Consider the following 24,733-nt stretch of genomic DNA (forward strand, 5'->3'; position numbering starts at 1 on the left):
GCACACAAGAGTCAACTGGTAAAAATAAATGCACACACATTCTTAATCTTCATTTGGCTCAAAGAATGGTGAAATAGAACTCCTTAAATCCAAGGGTATTATAACCCCTTTGTTGCACCAGGACTGTCAGAATCAGGCGGTAGCAGTTTACTCCTTGGAAAAATGAAGAGGATTTTTAAAGAAAGGATATCCCAGGAGAGAGAAGCATGTTTACAGCAAAGACGCGTGTTTCCCACCATTACCTGAAGAACCTGGAGCCAACAGGAACTGCCACTCGAACTTACTGCTGGAAAACTCTTTGTGGGGATTTGGCAATTCGGTTAAACAATTAAAACAAACAAAACCCAACACAAAAAAGCCTAAGAGGAACCACCTCTAAGAAAGAATTAAATTTTATTTCTGCTTCAACAATAAGTACATCTGAGTTATTTTCCAAGTCTTACCTCCTGATAATGTCCTTAAAACCGGAATCTTACAGCATCTTTAGTTATGGTCTTGGAAATCATATGTTTAGCTTTAAAACCATGGTTTTAAGGCTCAAATCTTATAGCAATAGTGCTCAGGCACCTCATAATTAGTTTCATTAGTCACAGAATAGTGCCTACTGGCTACAGAGGCCCCAGTTTTTATGCTGATGAAACAGAGGCTTTTCACTCACCTAGAAGCTAGGTTTTGATCATTTTGCCTTCCAAGGCATCAAACATGTCTTCTAAGGCCTTCTCCACACACTGGAGAAACTCACGGGCATTGCGGCTTTGGTAGGCAGAGACGTTGCAGCCTATCCAGTTGTCCTGAACGGCGTACCCAATGCCAAAACCATCAGGGACCACGGGGGCAAAGCAGCCAATGTTCACTGCTGGGCTGCTCAGTGTGCTGGTGGACAGGATGTTGTGGTTTATCTGCCTATATGCGGGGTCCAGGAACAGCTCGGGCATGCTGACCCCTCTGGCTGCTGCCAAGTACCGCAGAGCAAACAAGTGTCGATCAAAGCCCTGGCCTGTCAGAGACAAAATGGAAAACCAGACTCAGAACTGAAAGGGACCTCACTTAGTAACACCTCCCACCCAAGGTAGGAATATTCTTCACAGCATCCTCGAGAGGGGAAGAAGGGTTTGTTGACCTCTGCATTCACACCTCCACCTTGCTAAATTCTGGAGCAGTGCATTCTAGAATATTCCTTTTAAAAAAGCAGTGAACAGCTGAGCTAAAAATCAGCCTAAGATACACCTAATTTTTAAAATTCTGAGATTGAATCAGTTTAAACAGTCACGAAAAGTGTGTGGAGAGCACACCATGGACTCAAAAACTAAGGGAAAACCAAAAGCCCAAATCAAGTACCAAGGACAAGATGGAGTCAGTGGAACAAAATGGAAAGGGTATTTGACCAGGTTCTAATCTCAGCTTTCCTGCTAATTTGCTGTGTGATCCTGGGCCAGTGGTCTCAGCTTCCGACCTATAAAATAGAGAAGGCTGAGACCAGAATGATCTTGGAGGTCCCTTTTAGTTCCAGGACTTTGCCATATGAAAGGATTGGACTATGTGATCCCTCAGGTCCTTCCTAGGTCTTGAATTTCATCAGAAAGGAGCAAAATGATGCCACTTAGATAGGGAAGAGCTTCTGAGATGGCCTATTTACACGCAGCCATCACACTACAACTGGGCTGAAGTAAGAGGGGCTGTGGGCTTGGAAATCCTGCATTGTCAAAAATGAGGCTGAAGACCAATAAATAATAGGAAGAGAGTATGTGACACAGCTGAAAATGACCTTAAATGAGGATGATGCATTTAAGTCAGATGCATCGCCCCATTCCTGCTCAGAGGGAGAGATTGGTCTGTCCCTAGTGGCTAGTCTGGCTGTTCAGACTGCTAAGGAAAAAATAATAATCAGTTGACAGATGGATTAAGCCTAGAGAAGGGTGGAAATCAGAATAGTACTGAGGCATACCCCAGAGCTGAGGGCAACAAGACCAAACGGCATGCTCCCCAACCCCGTCTCACCCATTGCTGCTTCTCTGGTCAGCTGGTTGTGGTATGTGGAGCACTTGGCCATCATCTGCTGAAGCTCTCCAGCGCTATGCTTGGAAGGCTCCCTGACAAAGGCCTCGGAGCACGTCTTTGTGAAGATGGAGGCCGGGCGGATGGTCTCGGTGCGGCCATGCTTGAATGCTGCAGTGCTACAGGACTCATAGGTGGCCACCGTCTGCCCGTACTGCCGCAGGAAGGCCATCTGGAAGGCCAGCTGAGCCATCGAGTCAGGGCTCAGCTTCTGCTTCTTCAGGAATTCTCTGCCTCCTCTCTGAAACCGGATGTAGTCGATGGTGAGGCTTTTCACGGTGGCATCAAATTTTTCCTTAGCAGCGCTAATGCCAGTCTTTAAAGCATCGCTCAGCTTGAAGTTGAGTTTTTGTACGGCCACAGAAGAGTCAGTGCTGGCCGGCTGGCTGTGGGGAGTGATGGCAGGGGCCTGAGTGCTATCTTTAAACACTTCATTAAAAAACCTGAGCACTGCAACACCATCGCCCCAGGCATGCTCAAAGTGGATGGCAGCAGTGCCATCCTTGGCTATAATGAGGTTAAAGGATTTGTCAAACCAGCGGTTTGTGCCGTCACCATGCAGCATGCTGTGGGACAGGTGGACAAAGTCCCTAATGGGGAAGTCATCTAGGCAGAGACAGAACACAGCCGAGTCCACTTTCTCCAGGGTCGCCTCGTTGCCACCACTCACCAGCTTCTGTCTGAGCTCTGCCCAGATGTCCCGGTTCTCACTAGTCAGATACGAAAGCGGAAACTCGGGGGCCGGGCTATTGTCTGACAGAATGTACTTCAGATGAGCCTGGATTTCAGAGGCACTCACAATGTTCCCATCTTGATCCAGGACATCAAAGATGTAGAAACGTCCTTTTCTTAGGACCAGGAGGTGTCTGGCCTTGTCATCGGTGAAGAGTTCATCTCGATGGGGTCTGGGTAAACGAGTTGAATTGAAAAGCCGATAATACTGGGACATGTCCAGGGGATATGCATTGACCAAGTAGGCGCCATACCAAGATAGGAAGGAAGGCACAAAGCGTATGAATCTCTTGAAGGTATCGGTATCACTTTTGGCAGGGTTCAAATGGAACACTTCTGGCTCCAGAAGGTCAGCCCGAAGTGTCTTCAGAAACCGGATGGCAGAGACAGTCATGTTGGTGGCCCGGGTGAGCTGGTCATTATACTCGGACTTTGGATCAGGGTTGAATGAGATAAACGGATTAAAGTTCAGGACAACAGGATCTCGAGCAGTTAAATACATATCAAACCAGGGGCCTAAAAAATAAAAGTGAACAATAAAGAGTTCCTAAAGACAGAATGTGAGAAAGAAAAAAAAAAATCAAGCATATTCAGAAGAAATGACGATCACTTTCAGAGGGTGGAATTTTCTGATTTTTTTTTTTTTTTTTGCTTTGCAATAATTCAAAAACATTAAATGGGAATATATAATATGTCGTCTTTTGCATCTGACTTCTATCACTTATGGGCTTCCCAGTGGCTCTAGTGGTAAAGAACCCACCTGCCAATGTAGGAGACACAAGAGATGCAGGTTCGATCCCTGGGTCAGGAAGATCCACTGCAGTACAAAAAAACAACCCACTCTAGTATTCTTGCCTGGAAAATTTCTTGAACAGAGGAGCCTGGCGGGCTACAGTCCATGTGGCTGCAAAGAGTCAGCACGACTAAGCAATTGAACACACACTCTATCACTTATAATAATGTATTGGAAATTCATCCACACTGTGGCATGTATCAGTTCTTCATTTCTTTTTATTGGTAAGTAATGTTCCAGTAATATACTGCATCTTGTTTATCCATTCACCTGTACATGGACATTTGTTTCCACTTGTTGCTTATTATAATGCTAGTGCTTTCTTTGTGTGAGGACATTATGTTCTCAGTTCTCTTGGAAGATATAGCTAGGATAGGGATTGCTGGGTCATATGGGAAGTCTACTCTAACCCTTTGCTTTTTGACTGAGAATGAAGTATCGTTGATTTACAGTGCTGTGTCAGTTCAGGTGTAGAGCAAAGTGATTCAGTTACACATATACCTAGTCTTTTTCAGACACTTACCCATTTTAGATTATTACAAGATACTGAATATAGTTCCTTGTGCTATACAGTAGGTCCTTGCTGTTTGTCTATCTTAGATATATTGGTATCTGCTAATCCCAAACTCCTAATTTATCCCTCCCCCACCACCTTTCCCCTTTTGGCAATCTTAAGTTTATTTTCATGTCTGTGAGTCTGTCTCAAACACGTTTTAGAAATAAGCTCATCGGTATATTTTAGATTCCACATGTGGTACCATATGATGGTTATCTTTCTCTGACTTACTTCAGTATATGTGCTAATCTCTACGTCCATCCATCTTGCTGCAAATGGCATTATTTCATTTTTTGATAGCTGAGGAATATTCCATTGTGTGTCTGTGTGTGTGTATATATATACACCCCCCACATCTTCTTTACCCGTTCACCTATCATGGACATTTATGCCGCTTTCGTGTCTTGGCTACTGTAAATAGTGCAGTTATGAACACTGGGGAGCATGTACCTTTATGAAGTAGAGTTTTTCTCCGGATATATGCCCATATATATGCATATATGCTGGATCATATACCGTTCCCCATAGTGGCTGCACCAATTTACATTCCTACCAATAGTGTAGGAGGGCTCCCTTTTCTCCACACCCTCTTTGGCATTTATTATTTGTAGATCTTTCTAATGATAACTATTTTGATTGGCGTGAGGCAATACCCCATATTTTTTTTCTCAAATAATTAGCGATATTGAGCATCTCTTCATGTGCCCATTGGCTATCTCTATATGTCTTCTTTGGTGAGATGTTTATTTGGTCTTCTTCCCATTTTTTTGATTGGGCTGTTTGTTTTTTTATATTGAACTGTAGGAGCTGTTTGTACATTTTGGAGACTAATCTCTGTTGGTTACATCATTTGCAAATATTTTCTCTCATTTCACAGGTTGTCTTTTTGTTTTGTTTATGGTTTCCTTTGCTGTGCTTTTAAAGCTTTTTAAGTTTAATTAGGTCCCATTCACTTATTTTTGCCTTTATTTCCATTACTCTAGGAGACAGACCTAAAAAAAAACTTTGCTATGGTTCATGTCAAAAAGTATTCTCCTTATGTTTTTCTCTAGTAGCTTTATTGTAACTGATCTTATACTTAGGTCTTTAATCATTTTGAGTTATTTTTGTATATGGTATTAGAGAATGTTCTAACTTCGTTGTTTTACATGTAGTTGTCCCGTTTTCCCAGCACTACTTATTAAAGAGACTGTCTTGTCTCCACTGTATATTCTTGCCTATTTTGTGATAGATTAATTGACCATAGGTGTGTGGATTTATTTCTGGGCTCTCTATTCTGTTCCACTGATACATATGTCTGTTTTTGTGCCAATACCATCAATCATGTGCACACCCTTTGTTCAGCCTGGCCATACTCCAAGCCCTTTGGGCTGTCTCCCCACAGCCAAACCACGTCCTACCCCCGTGTCTGCCCTCTGAAACCTAAGTTTCAGCACTCAGTTGCTGCACACACCAGCAGGCAGGTGTCTTGGGCTCAGAAGTGAGACAATATGGCCTGGACCATCTGTGGGTCTCTCTCCTCTGCAGGGTGGTAAACCAGCTCCTACACTCTCCTCTCCAGCCTCTGAAGCTCCCTATCTGTCCTGGTGGATCTCATACTCAGTGAAGGAGGTTGACAGGTGAGGGAAGAGGTCATCTTTCACAGCTCCCTCCCAGGAGCGCAGGTCCTGTCCCACTTACTCCTCTCCCTTTTCCCTTCATCCTACCCAGTTAAGTGGGGACCTTCCTTGCAGCTTTGGTTGTATGGGATCTTCTGCAAGCTTTCAGTCCACATGTAGAAATATTTCTGACATATCAGTGGGAGGAGGTGAATTCCATGCCCTTCTACTCCACCATCTTGAACCAGAACTCTATGTTTAATCTTTTGAGGAATTGCCCAGGTGTCTTCCAAAGTGGCTGCACCATTACCACCAGCAGTGTACAAGGGTTTCAATTTCTCCACATCCTCAGCAACATTTGTTACCACTCAGTTCAGTTCAGTTGCACAATTATTTCTGACTCTTCCCGACCCACTGGACTGCAGCATGCCAGGTTTCCCTGTCCATCACCAACTTCTGGAGCTTTCTCAACTCATGTCCATTGAGTCAGTGATGCCATCCAACCATCTTGTGCTCTGTCCTCCCCTTCTCCTCCTGCTTTCTATCTTTCCCAACATCAGGGTCTTTTCCAATGAGTCAGCTCTTCACATCAGATAGCCAAAGTATTGGAGTTTCAGCTTCACCATCAGTCTTTCTAATGAATATTCAGGACTGATTTCCTTTAGGATGGACTGGTTGGATCTTCTTGCAGTGCAGGGGCCTCTCAAGAGTCTTCTCCAGCACCACAGTTGAAAAGCATCAATTCTTCAGTGCTCAGCCTTCTTTATGGTCCAACTCTCACATCCATACATGACTACTTGGAAAACCATAGCTTTGAGACAAACCTTTGTTGGTAAAGTAATGTCTCTGCTTTTTAATATGCTGTCAAGCTTTTCCTCCAAGGAGTAAGCATCTTTTAACTTCATGGCTGCAGTCACCATCTGCAGTAATTTTGGAGCCCAAGAAAATAAAGTCTTTCACTGTTTCCACTGTTCTTCCATCTATGTGCCATGAAGGGATGGGACCAGATGCCATGATCTTCATTTTTTGAATATTGAGTTTTAAGCCAGCTTTTTCACTCTCCTCTTTCACTTTCATCAAGAGGCTCTTTAGTTCTTCTTCACTTTCTGCCATAAGGGTAGTGCCATCTGCATATCTCAGGTTATTGATATTTCTCCTGGCAATCTTGATTCCAGCTTGTGCTTCTTCCAGCCCAGCATTTCTCATGATGTACTCTGCATATAAGTTAAATAAGCAGGGTGACAACATACCACCTTGATGTACTCCTTTTCCTATTTGGAACCAGTCTGTTGTTCCATGTCCAGTTCTAACTGTTGCTTCCTGACCTGCATACAGATTTCTCAGGAGGCACGTCAGGTGGTCTGGTATTCCAATCTCTTTCAGAACTCTCCACAGTTTATTGTGATCCACACAACAATTTATTCAGTGTAGTCAATAAAACAGAAGTAGATGTTTTTCTGAAACTCTCTTGCTTTTTTGATGATCCAATGGATAATGGCAATTTGATCTCTGGTTCCTCTGCCTTTTCTAAATCCAGCTTGGACATCTGGAAGTTCTTGGTTCACGTACTGTTGAAGCCTGGCTTGGAGAATCTTGAGCATTACTTTGCTAGCGTGTGAGATGAATGCAATTGTGCAGTAATTTGCATGTTCTTTGGCATTGACCTTCTTTAGGATTGGAATGAAAACTGACCTTTTCCAGTCCTGTGGCCACTGATAAGTTTTCCAAATTTGCTGCCATTCTGAGTGCAGCACTTTTGCAGCATTATCTTTTAGGATTTGAAACAGCTCAACTGGAATTCCATCACCTCCACTAGCTATGTTCGTAGTGATGTTTCCTCAGTCCCATTTGATTTCATATTCCAGGATGTCTGGCTCTAGGTGAGTGATCACACCACCGTGGTTATCTGGGTCATGAAGATCTTTTTTGTACACTTCTTCTGTGTATTCTTGCCACCTCTTCTTAATATCTTCTGCTTCTGTTATGTCCATACTGTTTCTGTCCTTTTTTGTGCCCATCTTTGCATGAGGTATCCCCTTGGTATTTCTAATTTTTTTGAAGAGATCTCCAGGCTTTCCCATTCTATTGTTTTCCTCTATTTCTTTGCATTGATTGCTGAGGAAGGCTTTCTTATCTCTCCTTGCTATTCTTTGGAACTCTCCATTCAGATAATATATCTTTCCCTTTTTTCCTCTGCCTTTCACTTCTCTTCTTTTCTCAGCTATTTGTAAGGCCTCCTCAGACAACCATTTTGCCTTTTTGCATTTCTTTTTCTTGGGGATGGTCTTGATCACTGCCTCCCGTACAATGTCACAAACCTCCATCCATAGTTCTTCTGGCACTCTGTGTATCAGATCTAATACCTTAAACCTATTTGTCACTTCCACTGTATAATCATAAGGGATTTGATTTAGGTCATATCTGAATGGTCTAGTGGTTTTCCCTACTTTCTTCAATTCAAGTCCAAATTTGGCAATAAGGAGTTCATGATCTGAGCCATAGGCAGCTTTTGACCTTGTTTTTGCTGACTGTATAGAGCTTCTCCATCTTTGGCTGCAAAGAATATAATTAGTCTGATTTCAGTATTGACCATGTGGTGATGTCCATGTGTAGAGTCATCTCTAGTGTTGTTGTTAACATGACTATCAGTCTTATTTGATTGGAGCCGTTCTAGTAGATAACCATCACTGTGGTTTTGACTTACATTTCTCTAATATTTACTAATTGCTTTTTCCTCTTCATTCTGTTTTCCTCCTTAACACTTACAGAAATAAAAAACAGTAATTCCTCACTTGCATTCAGACTGAAACAGAACAGTTTTTAATCCCCACCCCTCCTGTGCTTCACCTCCTTTCAGGGACAATATCCATACTTGACTGTCTCCCTAAAATGACAGAAAAGTTTTCACCATCATTCTGTGTACTATGTACACTACTCCCTCTTTTAGGAAATACTTGAAAGGCAATTAGAAATAATTCAGTGCATATGAGCCACTCAAACTAGCCCTCTGTATTCCTGTGGATGCTTGTAAAAATTCCAGAAACAGTATCTTATTAGAAAACATGTTTTCAAGGGAAGTTCCTGGTTGGATTAGCAAGCATGGGTGAACTCTACAAATATGGGGTATCTTCAATGGGAAGAAGTAGTTTTTATACATAAAGCATTGGGGAAGGATTAATAGGCAAAAATTTATCTATTATTCATTTGTTGATCCATTAATTCCATTTCATTCCTTGAGAATCAGTGCCATGCCAGGCCCTCGGCCTGGGGATAGAGCATGGACTTCAATTCAGAAGAACTCTGGCGAAGGAGATAAACAGAATTAAAATAGAATACAATTCATTAAAATGGGGGTAAGATACATTTGATGAAAGAAGACATGAATTTATGCTTCTGATCCCCTGAGTAAAAGAATTTTAAAAAGACATAAGCCAATAAGGCAAAGAGAATGAGAGAGAAGAAAAGAACAAATATTGGAAAGTATAAAATTATCTAGCAGAGTCAGAGAAAGCCAACCCTAAGCTGGCAGCAAAGAAAGCCAGGAAACAATATGACTTAAACAGCAGAACCCCCAGATGGCTCAGGATGTAGTAGCCTAGGTACACTGGTTGAAGGGCTGTTTAATTAGAACCCCACCCCCTAGATTCCCTCTCTATTCCAGTAGAAGATTTAAGTTTTATTCACTGGAGAAAGTAAAATTGGGAGATGTAAGTCATAGATGAGAACTCAAGTCTTCTTTCCTTAATCTCACTCCTGCAACAGCAGCAACCAGGAATATACCTTTTGGCAGTTAACTGGAAAAGCCTTCCCTAAGAAGTCTAAATAACCCAAAGACACCAACATTAGGGGCGCCCCGAGGAAGTGGTTTAGCCGATGACACTACAGTGAAGCTGTGACTGACAAGCCCACTCTCATTTATAGAAATTCCCATAACTTTTAATATCTCATTCAGTCTAAGACAATAGAGAAGGATTACGAAACATCTGAAGAAAGAAAAGAGGGTAAAACAAACAGGAAAAAAAGCAAAAAGACCATTAAAGAAGATGAGAAATTAAAAAAAAATTCCCAGATAAATTATTAGGCACATAGAAAGCAAAACAGAAGAAGGTATAATTATTAATTATAGAGAAAACAAAGTTAGTATGGAAAAGGCAAAACAATTCCAGTGTGCTACACAACTCAGCTGACAAACAGCGTTTGCATGATTATAACAGTATAAACGCCAGGTAGCTTCCCTAGTGGCACAGTCGGTAACGAATCTGCCTGCATTGCAGGAGACCTGCATTCGATCCCTGGGTTGGGAAGATCCCCTGAAGAAGGGGATAGCCACTCCAGTATCCTTGTCTGAAGAATCCCACGATAGAGGAGCCTGGTGGGCTACAGTCCATGGGATCACAAAGAGCTGGACACGACTGAGCGACTAAGCACAGCATAGCATACTGTGACAATAAGGGGATGGAAATGTGGTGAGGATACAAGAGACCGACAAATCCTACTCTTTTATAGTGAGACATCTATAGATAATGCCTAAAACTAAAAAAGATGCACTGATATGAGTAAGTAATTTAGAGAATGGGGCAAAATGAGAAGTGAGAAATTAAGTCAAGGTCAGGAAACTGTGGCTTCTCATAACAAGCATGAGAAAACTATTTGATTCTTTAAATGATATGCATGTATAACCTTACTACAAACATAAACTGAGTTAAAAGAAGTGCAGTGGGAACAGAAGTGGAAGCAACCAACTCTGAAAGGGAAGGGCTGAAAGGTTTTATAGAAAAATCATCCTACCCAGATCTGGTCTTTTCTGCTTTTTTCAAATTGAGATGTAACTGACATATAACATTATATTAGCTTCAAGTGTACAACATAATGATTCGATATTTGTATATATGTAAAATGCTCAGCACATCCATCACCATACACACTTATAAAAATTTTTTCCTTATTAGAAGTTTTAATATCCATACTCACAGCAACTTTCAAATACACAATACAGTACCAACTACAGTCACCCAGGTGTATATTGCATCCCCAGGACTTACTTATAACTGAAAGTCTGTACCTTTTGATCCTCTTCTCCATTTTGCAGCCCCTACTCCCAGCCTCTGACAACCATCTTAACGGGGTCCAAAGGAAGAATTTGCCAGGCAAAAAAAGGTGGTGGGAACAACATGGATTAAGGCCCAGAAGAATGAAAAGACTAAGGGGTTGAGGGAAGAAGCTACTCAGTTTTGCTGAAGCATGGGTGTGTCAGGGAGGATGGTGAAATGAGGCTGGAGCGGGCAGCTGGGCCAGACAACGAAGGACCTAGAATGATACATACAGGACACAGGACTAAATCCTGCATCCTTTTCAGACAGAACCAATGATGAGGTTCTGTCCTGATCCTATCTACAGAGCAGGTAAGCCACTGCTCTTGACGACAGACTCCAGACAACACCTCAGTGGAGGAAGAACTCACTCAGCCTTAATGTTCACCTCAGGAAGACAGGATGAGACAACACTTCACAAACGTTTTTGGTCTCACCAAAAATACCTGTGAGACCAAAACAGGAGAGAAGATGACCTGCTTTCCATCATGGAAGGCTCTGGAAATACCACATTCACAGCCCTGCCTACCCACCTGAAATGTAGCTTGTATGTTTATTCTGCTTGTCCTGAGCGACCAGCTGCTCATGCAGTTCTTTTCCAATTCCAGTTTCAAAACTCTTACACAACTGTTCTGTTTTCCTGAAATGTTCAAGAAAAGACATAATCAAACCATGACAGGGAATAGGTGGTTTTTAGATTCATGGCCACAAATGCATCGGAGAACTTTGGGTTCCCTAGCATATCCCTAGAATCTGGGACTGAGACCAGAAAGTATCTCTGGTCAGAAGAGGAGAATCAATCTAAGCAGATAAATCTAAGATATTTTCTTAAAATGACAGATCAGGAAGGTGAATTCACATCTCATAAAACAATGTGTAATCTAGGAGGCAGCTTGACATGGAGAAAATGACTCCAAAAGCTTTGGAGTCAAGAAGAGTTAAGTTTGAATTCTAGCTCTGTTACTTTCAAATTGTATGACCTTGGACAAGTTATTCCATCTTTCTCAGTCTCAGTTTCTTTATATGTTAACCCAGAAATACACCACTTTACATGATTTTTAAAATATTTATAAAGCTAAGGATTTACGATAGTTTGAAAAATAATACTTAATAATGGGTAGCTATTAAATCATTACCATGTCAAGAGAAGCTTCAAGTGACTAATATGGAATATTTAAAAGCAGTGGATTAGCTTCCCTGGTGGCTCAGTGATAAAAGAATCTGCCTGCCAATGCAGAAGATGTGGGTTCAATTCCTGGGTAGGGAAGATCCCCTGGAGAAGGAAATGGCAACCCACTTCAGTATTCCTGCCTGGAAAATCCCATGGACAGAGGATCCTGGCAGGCTACAGTCCATGGGGTCACAAAAGTGAAGGACATGACAATGGCTGCTGCTGCTGCTGCTAAGTTGCTTCAGTCGTGTCCGACTCTGTGCGACCCCATAGACGGCAGCCCACCAGGCTCCCCTGTCCCTGGGATTCTCCAGGTAAGAACACTGGAGTGGGTTGCCATTTCTTTCTCCAATGCACAAAAGTGAAAAGTGAAAGTGAAGTCGCTCAGTCAAGCCGGACTCTTAGTGACCCCATGGACTGCAGCCCACCAGGCTCCTCCATCCATGGGATTTTCCAGGCAAGAGTACTGGAGTGGGGTGCCATGACTAAACAACAACAAAAAGACAGTGGACAGTTCATCTGTTTTTTGCCATCACTGGCCAGTGAAGGACTCTATGTGATTCTAATGACAAGGCCAGTGTTCTGCACAACAAATTCCCATTGTGGAAAAAGAGTACTACACCAGGATACAATAGCCCGATGGAATCCATTTTTTTTTACAATATCCAATATTATTTTCCACTTCCAGGCTGAATTAGTTTCCCACGACTGCCAAGACGAAGTGCCACAGAGCAGATGGCTTAAGACAACAGAAATGTATTCTCTCATAGTTTTGGGGGCTACAAGTACACAATCAAGGTGCTGACAAGACCATACTCTCTCTGAAGACTCTCGGGGAGAATCCGTCCCAGGCCTTTCTCTTCGCTTGTGGTGTATCAGGTATCCTTGGCATTCCTCAGCCTGTTACTACACTCCAACCTCCTCTGTCTTTACATGGCTGTCTCTTTATCCCTTCTAAGGACTGGAATAAGGACTAAACCTTCTCTATTAATAGTATGACCTCATCATAATGGACATGAGTTTGAGCAAGCTCTGGGAATTGGTGATGGACAGGGAAGCCTGGCATGCTGCAGTCCACGGGGTCACAAAGAATCAGACACGACTGAGTGACTGAACTGAACTGCTTTTAACTAATTACACATACAACTACCCTCTTTCCGATAAGGTTGCATACTGAGGTTTTTGAGAAGGGAGTGGATTTAGGGGACATACTATCTAACCCAGTACATAAGCTCACCAAGCAAACTTCTGGTCTGCCACATGCTCTCCTCAATGAAGCTCCCTGCCAAGAGCACATGCCCTCTGCAAATGACCAGTGTCAGCTAGCTGACGAGGTAAAATCTGCCAGGGCAGTCAAATTTGGCATTCTAGTGTCTAAACCATTGTTTATTCAGTCAAGTTAAAGAGTCTCACCTTAGGGCTTGGTCACCCCTTCATGAGTGAAAATCTATTTCCTGAACTTGCAAATGTAAAGACTGGGTCTCAGGTGCCTGAGGACCCAGTCAAATCATAGACACTCCCCGAAGATTGGTCCACCACCACTTGTCAGCTTCTCCTGAACCACCCCACCATGATCATTTGGGTTTCTCAGCATTTACCTGAACTGGCTGTCATCCAACAGAGGCTTCTGTGCACTGAGGTATCTTCTAATAGTGTCTTCAAGTTTGGGAATAGGCAGCCTGGGGAGAAAACAAGGTCAGTGTAATGGTGACAAGATGTGGAAGAGGTTAGTTAGCTTGCCAATCCAAACTCATAAATAATTACTGGATAATTAAATTCTTTCCAAAAAAAAAAAACACACACACACAAAAAACAACACAACAGGAAGCCTAAGCCACTGACAAATGAGAATAGATGAATTTAAGTATCAACAGTACTCCTTTTATTTTCTAGGTAGAAGAATAACCTTTTAATGTATTTTCATGAGCTAAATTAGTAAATATACTAACAAATTAAAAATGGGGAAGCAGAAGCAGCCAAAATATTCCTGATTCCTGTCACAATTATAATACTTATGTTAACCCTGCACTGGCATGGATTTTAATTCTACTTACTTTGAACAACAGTCTTTTTCTTTCTTAAGATGAAAAAAAGTTCTATTTTTAAATTTATTGGTGTATTTTTGACAGAGAATCATACAAAAGAGAAACACAGGTCTATCCATCGCCAGCCAACCAAGGGATGGACTCTCAAGTCACGCCCAGCTCACCAGGAGTCCTGTGAGGAATGCATATTCTTGGGTATTATGCTTAGTGAAATATGTCAGAAAGAGAAAGACAAATACTGTATGGTATCATTTATATGTGAAATTTAAAAATAAAGCTGGTGAATATAACAAGAAACACAGATACAGAAAACAAACTAAGTGGTTACTAGTGGGGAGAAGGAAGCAGTGAAGGGCAAAACAGGGGTAGGGGGTTAAGAGGTACAAACCACTCGGTACAGAATAAGCCACAGGGATGTATCTGTAGCACATCGAGGATAGCCACCATTTTATATTAACTGTAAATGGAGTACAATCTTTAAAAATTATCAGTCACTATGTTGTACACCTGAAACTTACATAATACTGTAAATCTACTATATCTCAATTTTTAAAGTGTCAATTTTATGGCATGTGAATTATATCTCAGTAAACTGAAGTGAAGTTGCTCAGTCGTGTCTAACTCTTTGCAACCCCAGGGACTGTATGTAGCCTACCAGGTCCCACCATCCATGGGATTTTCCAGGCAAAAATACTGGAGTGGGTTGCCATTTCCCTCTCCAATATCTCAATAAAGCTGTCAGAAATGTTTCTAAACAAGTTATGTTCGTCTCTGGTGATCAATTTTTTCCTCAGTAAGATGAAGGAACTGAAAGAGACTGTTTCTAAAGCTCCTTTACAATTCTGTGACCACAACCACAGGAATCCGGTTGATTCCTCCTGCGGCAAGGCAGCAGAACTGCACGATGGTGAAAGGGCAGACTCTGGCATCACCATTTACAGCTGTGTGACTCTGGGCATGCTGCTGCTCTGCACATAACTTTCCCCGTACATAAAGTGGAGATGATACTAATACGTACTTTTCAGTGTTGTGTGCAAATTCAATGAGGCGACACATGTCACAGACTCAGAACAGTGCCTGGTACACAGTAAGCACTCGATTATTGTTGTTCAGTCGCTCAGTTGTGTCCCACTCTTTGCGACCCCATGGACTGCAGCACGCCAGGCTTCCCTGTCCTTCACCATCTCCCGCAGCTTGCTCAAACTCATGTCCATTGAGTCAGTGATGCCATCAACCATCTTGTCCTCTGTCATCCCCTTCTCCTCCTGCCTTCAATCTTTCCCAGCATCGGGGTCTTTTCTAATGAGTCGGCTCTTCCCATCAGGTGGCCAAAGTATTGGAACTTCAGCCTCAGCATCTGTCCCTCCAATGAATATTCAAGATTGATTCCCTTTAGGATTGACTGGTTTGATCTCCTTGCTGTGGAAGGGACTCTCAAGAGTCTTCTCCAGCACCACAGTTCAAAGTCATCAATTCTTTGGCGCTCAGCCTTTATGGTCCAACTCTCACATCCGTACATGACTACTAGAAAAACCATAGCTTTGACAATACAGACCTTTGTCGGCAAAGTAATGTCTCTGCTTTTTAATACACCGTCTAGGTTTGTCACTGCTTTTCTTCTGATAAATGTGTTTTTTTTTTTTTTTTTTACTTACTTGGTCATCAAGTCCTATAGATTCAAACTCTGCTCATGTTCCTAGGGAACTAGCTCATCATCTCTGCCTCAGTGCCTGGAATGGGGTTTCACCATATTGGTGTTTTGCCTACCCCAAACTTTCACTTCTTTTAGTAAGAGCACCCTTTCTATTTAAGTCCCTGCAGTTCAGATAGAGCTGACTCCATGCCCAGCTCCCAGGGGTGGGCTTAAAGCTTACTGGTTCAGACTCAGTGAGACCTAGCAAGAATCTAAAGACTTAACTATAGGAGTTTGGGTTTTTTTTTTTTTTAACTGTTAGGATGAGGAAGGGAATCTCTAACATCTGAGTTACTAAGAAATGAGTGCGAAAGCTATGCCTTAGGTGATGGCTGCCACTATGGCTCCATGAGGAGAGAGGAGGCTCATGAGGAGAGAGCCTACTTGAGAATGGAGTCACACAAATGAAGAGTGGAGTGGGAAGGCAAATCAGGTCTTGATGACATCATTTGGACCTCTTAACCCAACCTGGATTTTTCAGGTGTGTGGGTTCACACATTCCTTTTGGCTAAAACCAGTTTAATCGGGCTTCCTATAACTTGCTACCACAACTGCCCGTACTGTGGCCTTTTCAGTATGTTCCTCAAGGGACACCAAAAGTGGTTTCAAAGGCACAGCTGAAGTTCCTTGAGCTCCTTGAGGGGTTGTTCACCAGGTGCCTTGAAAAGAGCTATAGAGCTACAGCCTTGAGAGAGGCCTGGCAGGTTCATTTTAACCATGTGGGTTCTCTTTCCCCACCCTCTATCAAAGAACCCCATCCCCATCTAAACACCATTTGCTATAATAAGGATGCAAGAAAAGTTAGCACCAACCTGATTTATCTCCTAAGTGACTGATATCAATATCTAAGAAGCCTCCAAGCAGTAGGCATTTTATTATTCTCCCTGCAAGAACACAGGTATAAAGCCTTTTGTATTTTTACACAATCTATATTATTTACAGAATCTATATTATTTATATTATATATATAATATAAATAAGTATATTATATACATTTATTTATAGAATCTATATTATTTACAGAATCTATATTATTCTGGTAAATTCATTCTGGTTGTCAACACAATTTGCGGAACATGCCTTCGGGGCTCAGAACATTACTGTTTCTATCTGTCATCCTCCACACCTTGGAAACTTGGGCCTCGCCTGCCTCCCATGTGAATTCTAGAGAACATGCCCATTTTGTCTTGAACATCAGCTATCATCTAAAGTGATTAGGGGTAAAAGAAATCACAAGATAATTGACAATGACTGTGGGTCAACTATAGGCCTAAAATAGTGGCCCATAACTATTTTTTTTAAGACACAGTGCCACTCCCCCAACCCAGCCAACACACAGACACACACACACCAGCCCAACTCTAGTAACTCAGGGCCCAAGTGATGAGTCTTTACTTTGAGCTGGGCCCCCCAACAGCTTCTCAAAATTTTTGAACACGTCATGCATTTTCCGACTTCTGTTTCTTAGCACATGCTATTCTATCCTTGCATCACTCCTCTCATGTGGTAATCTTCAAATTCCAACTCAAATAGCACCTCCTCTATGAAGCTTCCTTTCTCTGCCAGGCACTAAGTCACTCCCACCACCACACTCATACAATGCAATATGCAACAAATATTTAAGGTAGTTATAGCACTTGAGAATATCTACTGAGTACTTGCTATATGCCTGGCTTTGTGCTAAGTGTTTTATATCAGGGTATTTAACTTTAACAACCCTGAGAGGAAGGTAATATTAACACTCCATTTTTAGATTACATGATTTCCTCACAGCCATGAAGCTAGTAAGTAGAGCTGGATTAAAAATCAAATCTGACTCCTATCTCATGACCGTAACCACCATGAGATGCTGCTTCCCACTGATCCATTATTCTATAACTATATCTGCTTACCTGTCGAATCTCCCCCACTATACAGTAACTCCTCACCATGACTGACTGGTCTCCAAATTCATGTCAATCAATGTTTATCAAGTTAATAATGTAAATGTGTAGATCAGGCTGATCCACCCTTTGTCTTCTCCAGACTTGCGGTTTTATATTCTGAGATTAATTGCTCAGTGCATAAAACATAACCCTGAAAAAAAAAACACTTAACTGAATTGCACACCTAAAAATAGTTAAAAGGGTAAATTTTATGTTTTGTATATTTGACCACAAAAAAAAAGAACAAAGGAAAAAAACATAATAGCTGGAAACCAAGCAAATGATACTGCAAGGCTTCCTAGAAGAAAGCAAGTCCAAAGTCACTTGATTAAAAGGCAGGGATATGACAGAAAAAGGATGAGGGAAGAAGGGAGGCTCAGTTGGACCACCGAATACTGATATTAAGAGGCTAGTCCTTCTCTTGCCAACTAACAAGAGAAGATGCCAACTATTTTGGCATTTTACCTCACTCTACCCTCACAACAGCCCTATGAACTGTGCATTCTGATACTACTTTGCAGGTAAGAACTGGGCTCAAAAGAAGTGGACAGAACTGCCTGAAGTTATAGAGTGTCAGATCTGGAATCTAAATCTAAGTTCTACAGGACTTCAAGCCTGGGCTTTTCATTAAGTGTGACATCTAAATGAGTGTAAAGATAATACAATTTACCTTTCCAGAATCTCAGAGATAAGGAATCTCATCTAACTCTCAACATACAGGTGACGAAGTGGAGGCCTGAGGGAGTCATTGTTTACAGAATTATACAACAGGTGATGGGTGCTATTTGTAGCTCCAGGATATTTGTTCTGCAGAGTGAAAGAAATGATCTTCATATTCCTTGACTTTAATATTCTTCTCAGCTTTCCAATTCTACAGTGGAGAAAATCCCTCTGATCCTAAACCTGGGTGGGGCCCAGTTCAATTCAGTTCAGTCGCTCAGTCATGTCCGACTCTTTGCGACCCCATGAATCGCAGCACGCCAGGCCTCCCTGTCCATCACCAACTCCCGGAGTTCACCCAGACTCACGTCCATCGAGTCAGAGATGCCATCCAGCCATCTCATCCTCTGTCATCCCCTTCTCCTCCTGCCCTCAATCCCTCCCAGCATCAGAGTCTTTTCCAATGAGTCAACTCTTCACATGAGGTGGCCAAAGTACTGGAGTTTCAGCTTTAGCATCATTCCTTCCAAAGAAATCCCAGGGCTGATCTTCAGAATGGACTGGTTGGATCTCCCTGCAGTCCAAGGGACTCTCAAGAGTCTTCTCCAACACCACAGTTCAAAAGCATCAATTCTTCAGCGCTCAGCCTTCTTCACAGTCCAACTCTCACATCCATACATGACCACTGGAAAAACCATAGCCTTGACTAGATGGACCTTTGTTGGCAAAGTAATGTCTCTGCTTTTGAATATGCTATCTAGGTTGGTCATAACTTTCCTTCCAAGGAGTAAGCGTCTTTTAATTTCATGGCTACAGTCACCATCTGCAGTGATTTTGGAGCCCAGAAAAATAAAGTCTGACACCGTTTCCACTGTTTCCCCATATATTTCCTATGAAGTAATGGGACCGGATGCCATGATCTTCGTTTTCTGAATGTTGAGCTTTAAGCCAACTTTTTCACTCTCCTCTTTTACTTTCATCAAGAGGCTTTTGAGTTCCTCTTCACTTTCTGCCATAAGGGTGGTGTCATGTGCCTATCTGAGGTTACTGATATTTCTCCTGGCAATCTTGATTCCAGCTTGTATTTCTTCCAGTCCAGCATTTCTCATGATGTACTCTGCATACAAGTTAAACAAGCAGGGTGGCAATATACAGCCTTGACGTACCCCTTTTCCTATTTGGAACCAGTCTGTTGTTCCATGCCCAGGCCTATCTAAAAGTTAAAGGCCAACTGCTGCTGGGCTTGGCTCTGTCATTCCTCACCTTTCCCCTACATACAGGCTCAGACTCTGTCATCCCTCACCTTTCCCCTACATACAGGCTCAGCTCAGACACAGGAGGTCAAGGCTTATCTCACAGGAACAGGGACTTTTTCTTTCTCCTCCCAGACCTCCTACCAAATTTAAACAGCGGAGTTGGGACTAGATAATCTCATTTTAGTCTGTTTTAGAAGTTTGCACACTGTAACTTCACAAGAATCACCTCAGATGATATTCCTGAGAAGGTGGGCTGGGAGTTAAGGGTTAAGGGGCTCCTGGTTGTAGAGAAAAAGAGCAACCTAGTAGTTCTGGGGGATGTCTGTGACAATCTTGGTTCTGTTTACAATGAGAGTTGGTCTCCAACCCCTGGACTGCGAGATCCCTGACGGGCAGCTTGGTAAGGAAGGAAGTAAAAAGGTTTTTGAAAGAAATTTGGAACTTTGCACTAGGAACTAACTGGTAAGCAAGTAAGCAAAGTTTGATTGTAGAGGGTGAAGAAGTTTGGGGAAATTGCTAATACTGGAGGAGACCTGGCAGCTTAATTTAAGGCTGGGAGTTCAAAGACTGGGAAAACTGGAAGCTGAATTAAAGAAAATACTGGGTGAGGGAAGGAGAGAGGAAGATATATTGGGGCTGTTTCATAGGGGAAGTAAATTCTGGAAGAAGTGTTAAGAGGGTGGGGGGAGTAGCTATGGTGAAGAGGCATAGAATTTGGGTGGGCTCTGGATCTAATACACTTCAGTATTCTTGCCTTGAGAACCCCATGAACAGTATGAAAAGGCGAAAAGATAGGACACTGAAAGATGAACTCCCCAGGTCGGTAGGTGCCCAATATGCTACTGGAGATCAGTGGAGAAATAACTCCAGAAAGAATGAAGAGATGGAGCCAAAGCAAAAACAATACCCAATTGTGGATGTGACTGGTGGTGGAAGTAAAGCCCGATGCTGTAAAGAGCAACACTGCATAGGAACCATGAATCAAGGCAAATTGGAAGTGGTCTAACAGGAGATGGCAAGAGTGAACACTGACATTTTAGGCATCAGCTAACTAAAATAGACTGGAATGGGTGGATTTAACTCAGATGACCATTATATCTACTACTGTGGGCAAGAATCCCTTAGAAGAAATGGAGTAACTATCATAGTCAACAAAAGAGTCCAAAATGCAGTACCTGGATGCAATCTCAAAATAGACAGAATGATCTCTGTTCGTTTCCAGGGCAAATCATTCAATATTACAGTAACCCAAGTCTATGCCCCAACCAGAAATGCTGAAGAAGCTGAAGTTGAACGGTTCTATGAAGACCTACGAGACCTTGTAGAACTAACACCCAAAAAAGATGTCCTTTTCATTATAGGGCACTGGAATGCAAAAGTAGGAAGTCAAGAGCTACCTGGAGTAACAGGCAAATTTGGCCTTGGAGTACAAAATGAAGCAGGGCAAAGGCTAATAGAGTTTTGCCAAAAGAATGCACTGGTCATAGCAAACACCCTCTTCCAACAACACAAGAGACGACTTTACACATGGACATCACCAGATGGTCAATACTGAAATCAGATTGATTATATTCTTTGCAGCCAAAGATGGAGAAGCTCTATATAGTCAGCAAAAACAAGGTCAAGAGCTGATTGTGGCTCAGATCATGAACTCATTATTGCCAAATTTGGACTTGAATTGAAGAAAGTAGGGAAAACCACTAGACCATTCAGGTATGACCTAAATCAAATCCCTTACGATTATACAGTGGAAGTGAGAAATAGATTCAAGGGATTAAATCTGATAGAGTGCCTGAACTATGGACAGAGGTTTGTGACATTGTACAGAATGCAGTGATCAAGACCATCCCTAAGAAAAAGAAAAGCAAAAAGCCAAAATGGTTGTCTGAGGAGGCCTTACAAATAGCTGTGGAAAGAAGAGAAGCAAAAGGCAAAGGAGAAAAGGAAAGATATACCCATTTGAATGCAGAGTTCCAAAGAATAGCAAGGAGAGATAAGAAAGCCTTCCTCAGCAATCAGTGCAAAGAAATAGAGGAAAACAATAGGATGGAAAGACAAGAGATCTTTTCAGGAAAATCATAGACACCAAGGCAACATTTCATGCAAAGATGGGCATAATAAAGGACAGAAATGGTATGGACCTAACAGAAACAGAAGATACTAAGAAGTGGCAAGAATACACAGAAGTATACAAAAAAGATCTTCATGACCCAGATAACCACGATGGTGTGATCACTCACCTAGAACCAGACATCCTGGAATACGAAGACAAGTGGGCCTTAGGAAGCATCACTACGAACATAGCTAGTGGAGGTGATGGAATTCCAGTTGAGTTATTTCAAATCCTAAAAGATGATGCTGTGAAAGTGTTGCACTCAATATACCAGCAAATTTGGAAAACTCAGCAGTGGCCACAGGACTGGAAAAGGTCAGTTTTCATTCCAATCCCAAAGAAAGGCAATGCCAAAGAATGCTCAAACTACCACACAATTGCACTCATCTCACATGCTAGCAAAGTAATGCTCAAAATTCTCCAAGCCAGGCTTCAAGTACATGGACCGTGAACTTTCAGATGTTCAAGCTGGTTTTAGAAAAGGCATAGGAACCAGAGATCAAATTGCCAACATCTGTTGGTTCACTGAAAAAGCAAGAGAGTTCCAGAAAAACATCTATTTCTGCTTTATTGACTATGCCAAAGCCTTTGACTATGTGGATCACAATAAACTGTGGAAAATTCTTCAAGAGATGGGAATACCAGACTACCTGACCTGTCTCTTGAGAAACCTATATGCAGGTCAGGAAACAACAGTTAGAACTGGACATGGAACAACAGACTGGTTCCAAATTGGGAAAGGAGTACATCAAAGCTGTATACTGTTACTCTGCTTATTTAACTTATATGCACAGTACATCATGAGAAATGCTGGACTGGATGAAATACAAGCTGGAATCAAGATTGCCAGAAGAAATATCAATAACCTCAGATATGCAGATGATACCACCCTTATGGCAGAAAGTGAAGATTGAAGAGCCTCTTGATGAGGGTGAAAGAGGAGCATGAAAAAGTTGGCTTAAAACTCAACATTCAGAAAACTAAGATCATGGCATCTGGTCCCATTACTTCATGGCAAATAGATGGGGAAACAATGGAAACAGTGACAGACTTTATTTTGGGGGGCTCCAAAATCACTGCAGATGGTGACTGTAGCCATGAAATTAAAAGATGCTTGCTCCTTGGAAGAAAAGTTATGACCAACCTAGAAAAAATTATGACCAGCATATTAAAAAGCAGAGACATTACTTTGCCGACAAAGGTCCATCTAGTCAAAGCTGTGGTTTTTCTCGTAGTCATGTATAGATGTGAGAGTTGGACGATAAAGAAAGCTGAGTGCCGAACAATTGATGCTTTTGAACTGTGGTGTGGAGAAGACTCTTGAGAGTCCCTTGGACTGCAAGGAGATCCAACCAGTCCATCCTAAAGGAAATCAGTCCTGAATATTTATTGGAAGGACTGATGCTAAAGCTGAAGCTCCAATACTTTGGCCACCTGATGCAAAGAACTAACTCATTGCAAAAGACCCTGATGCTGGGAAAGATTGAAGGTGGGAGGAGAAGGGGACGACAGAGGATGAAATGGTTTGGATGGCATCACTGAGTCAAAGGACATGAGTTTGAATAAGCTTTGGGAGCTGGTGATGGACAGGGAAGCCTGGTGTGCTGCAGTCCATGGGGTCGCAGAGTCGGAAAGGACTGAGCAACTGAACTGAACTGAACTGGATCTAATGTGAATAAAGTAAGATTTGAGGAGGAGTACTGAAGATGCTGTCTAGAATCCTGTGAGATTTGGCTGAAGTTGCAGGGAGTAGTGTGGATTAGGGAGGATATTTTAGGGGGAGGAAAGTGGGGGAGTGTTGAGGAAGGTTTGGTAGGGATGAAAGGGTTCCAGGTGAAGACTGGACTTAGAATGCTGAGGACTTGGAGGGTAAGGTAAATATCTGAGTCAGCTTGGGGGACTGACAGGTGCTAAAACAGAAGAGGACTGGAGACATGGGGAGTGGGGCTGAGGGTTCTGGCAGCAGCTGCGAAAAAGGTGGTGGTGGGAGAAGTTAAAGGAGAGTAACTATCAGTGTTATGTATCAGGAACTGGCCGATCCATATTCTGTGCAGGAATTCTGGCGACACCCTAGCTGGAAGTGTAAGAGTAATGGTGGACATACACAGGTTGTACATTTGTTCAGAGAGAAATGTGAGGCACGATTAGACATCTGATTGGAAGTTGAGTTTTTGGAGGAGTCTGAGAAGAGCTCAAGAGAGAAAATCTGAGAGAACTATGATGGTAGCGGTGTGGGATGGGGGCGAGGAGGGGGTGGATTCTGGAAGAGAACTTGAGCGTTCTTAAGCTCCAGTGCCACGGGATTTTCAGACTGGCGAATGCGGCAGCGTCCCAGGTGAAGCTTTGGGGGTGCAAGAGGGTTCGGTAGAAGAGACAAGAGTGACTGGAGAAAGTCTGGGGCCGAACCCCCGGCTGGTTGTGGGCGACAGGGACCTGGAAGCCGGGCTCACCTGGGCAGGCTGTCCTGGTAGTGCATAGTGGGCACGATGCTGCGCTGCAGGTACTGGCTGGGCTCGAAGCCGGTGCTCAAGGGCCGACATGGGGCTCCCGGGCCAACAGCAAGGCCCCGGGACCAAAAGCGCAGCAGCAGGCGGGCCACCATCGTCCCAGGAGGCGGCAGCAGCTAGAACGCGGAGAACTGGGAGTTCTGGTGTATGGAGATCAGGCCGCGGCCCCCGGTGCCCCGCGACAATGGGTCAGATACTTCAGCACACTTTGTGCCCTTCCGCGGGGCCACTTCCGGCTCCCCGCCCCCGCCCACGGAAGGCACCGCCCACAGGCCCTACGAGGGTCCCGCCTACCGCAGGGTGGGCGGGGCCCCGGCCTCTTAGCTCGGTTTCCTGATCTCCAGGCGGTCAGAAAACCAGTTTGGAAGCCACGCCCTTCTGTTTTGGAACAAGCGGAGAAGGCAATGGCACCCCACTCCAGTACCCTTGCCTGGAAAATCCCATAGACGGAGGAGCCTGGTGGGCTGCAGTCCATGGGGTCGCTAAGAGTCGGACACGACTGAGCGACTGAACTGAACTGAACTAAATAATGAGTGATA

General features: G+C 42.9%; 1 protein-coding gene across 6 annotated transcripts; it reads right to left on the reverse strand.

Moving 5' to 3' along the window:
- Positions 1-376: 376 nt before the first annotated feature.
- Positions 377-24,450, reverse strand: CPT2 (carnitine palmitoyltransferase 2). 6 transcript variants are annotated; one of them, XM_061411923.1, is made up of 5 exons: positions 24,138-24,450; positions 13,594-13,674; positions 11,358-11,464; positions 1,999-3,303; positions 377-997 (listed from the first exon to the last, which is right to left on the reverse strand). In XM_061411923.1, exons 1-5 carry the CDS (start codon positions 24,287-24,289, stop codon positions 666-668), a joined length of 1,977 nt encoding a protein of 658 aa, XP_061267907.1. In that variant the 5' UTR covers positions 24,290-24,450; the 3' UTR covers positions 377-665. The 6 variants fall into 6 exon arrangements, with proteins under 6 accessions (XP_061267907.1, XP_061267909.1, XP_061267910.1 ...); XM_061411925.1 differs by lacking the exon at positions 24,138-24,450 and adding an exon at positions 18,329-18,698; XM_061411926.1 differs by lacking the exon at positions 24,138-24,450 and adding an exon at positions 17,626-17,809.
- Positions 24,451-24,733: the final 283 nt, after the last annotated feature.

This window comes from Bos javanicus, chromosome 3 (assembly GCF_032452875.1).
Source record: "Bos javanicus breed banteng chromosome 3, ARS-OSU_banteng_1.0, whole genome shotgun sequence".
Taxonomy (NCBI): domain Eukaryota; kingdom Metazoa; phylum Chordata; class Mammalia; order Artiodactyla; family Bovidae; genus Bos; species Bos javanicus.

Excerpts from the sequence above, each read along its gene's own strand:
- CPT2 (XM_061411923.1), bottom strand. The coding sequence starts at position 24,289 with ATGGTGGCCCGCCTGCTGCTGCGCTTTTGGTCCCGGGGCCTTGCTGTT. Across the intron at positions 11,465-13,593 it reads TTGGATGACAGCCAGTTCAG|GAAAACAGAACAGTTGTGTA; the intron begins GTAAATGCTGAG and ends TGAACATTTCAG. Across the intron at positions 3,304-11,357 it reads ACATACAAGCTACATTTCAG|GCCCCTGGTTTGATATGTAT; the intron begins GTGGGTAGGCAG and ends TTTATTTTTTAG.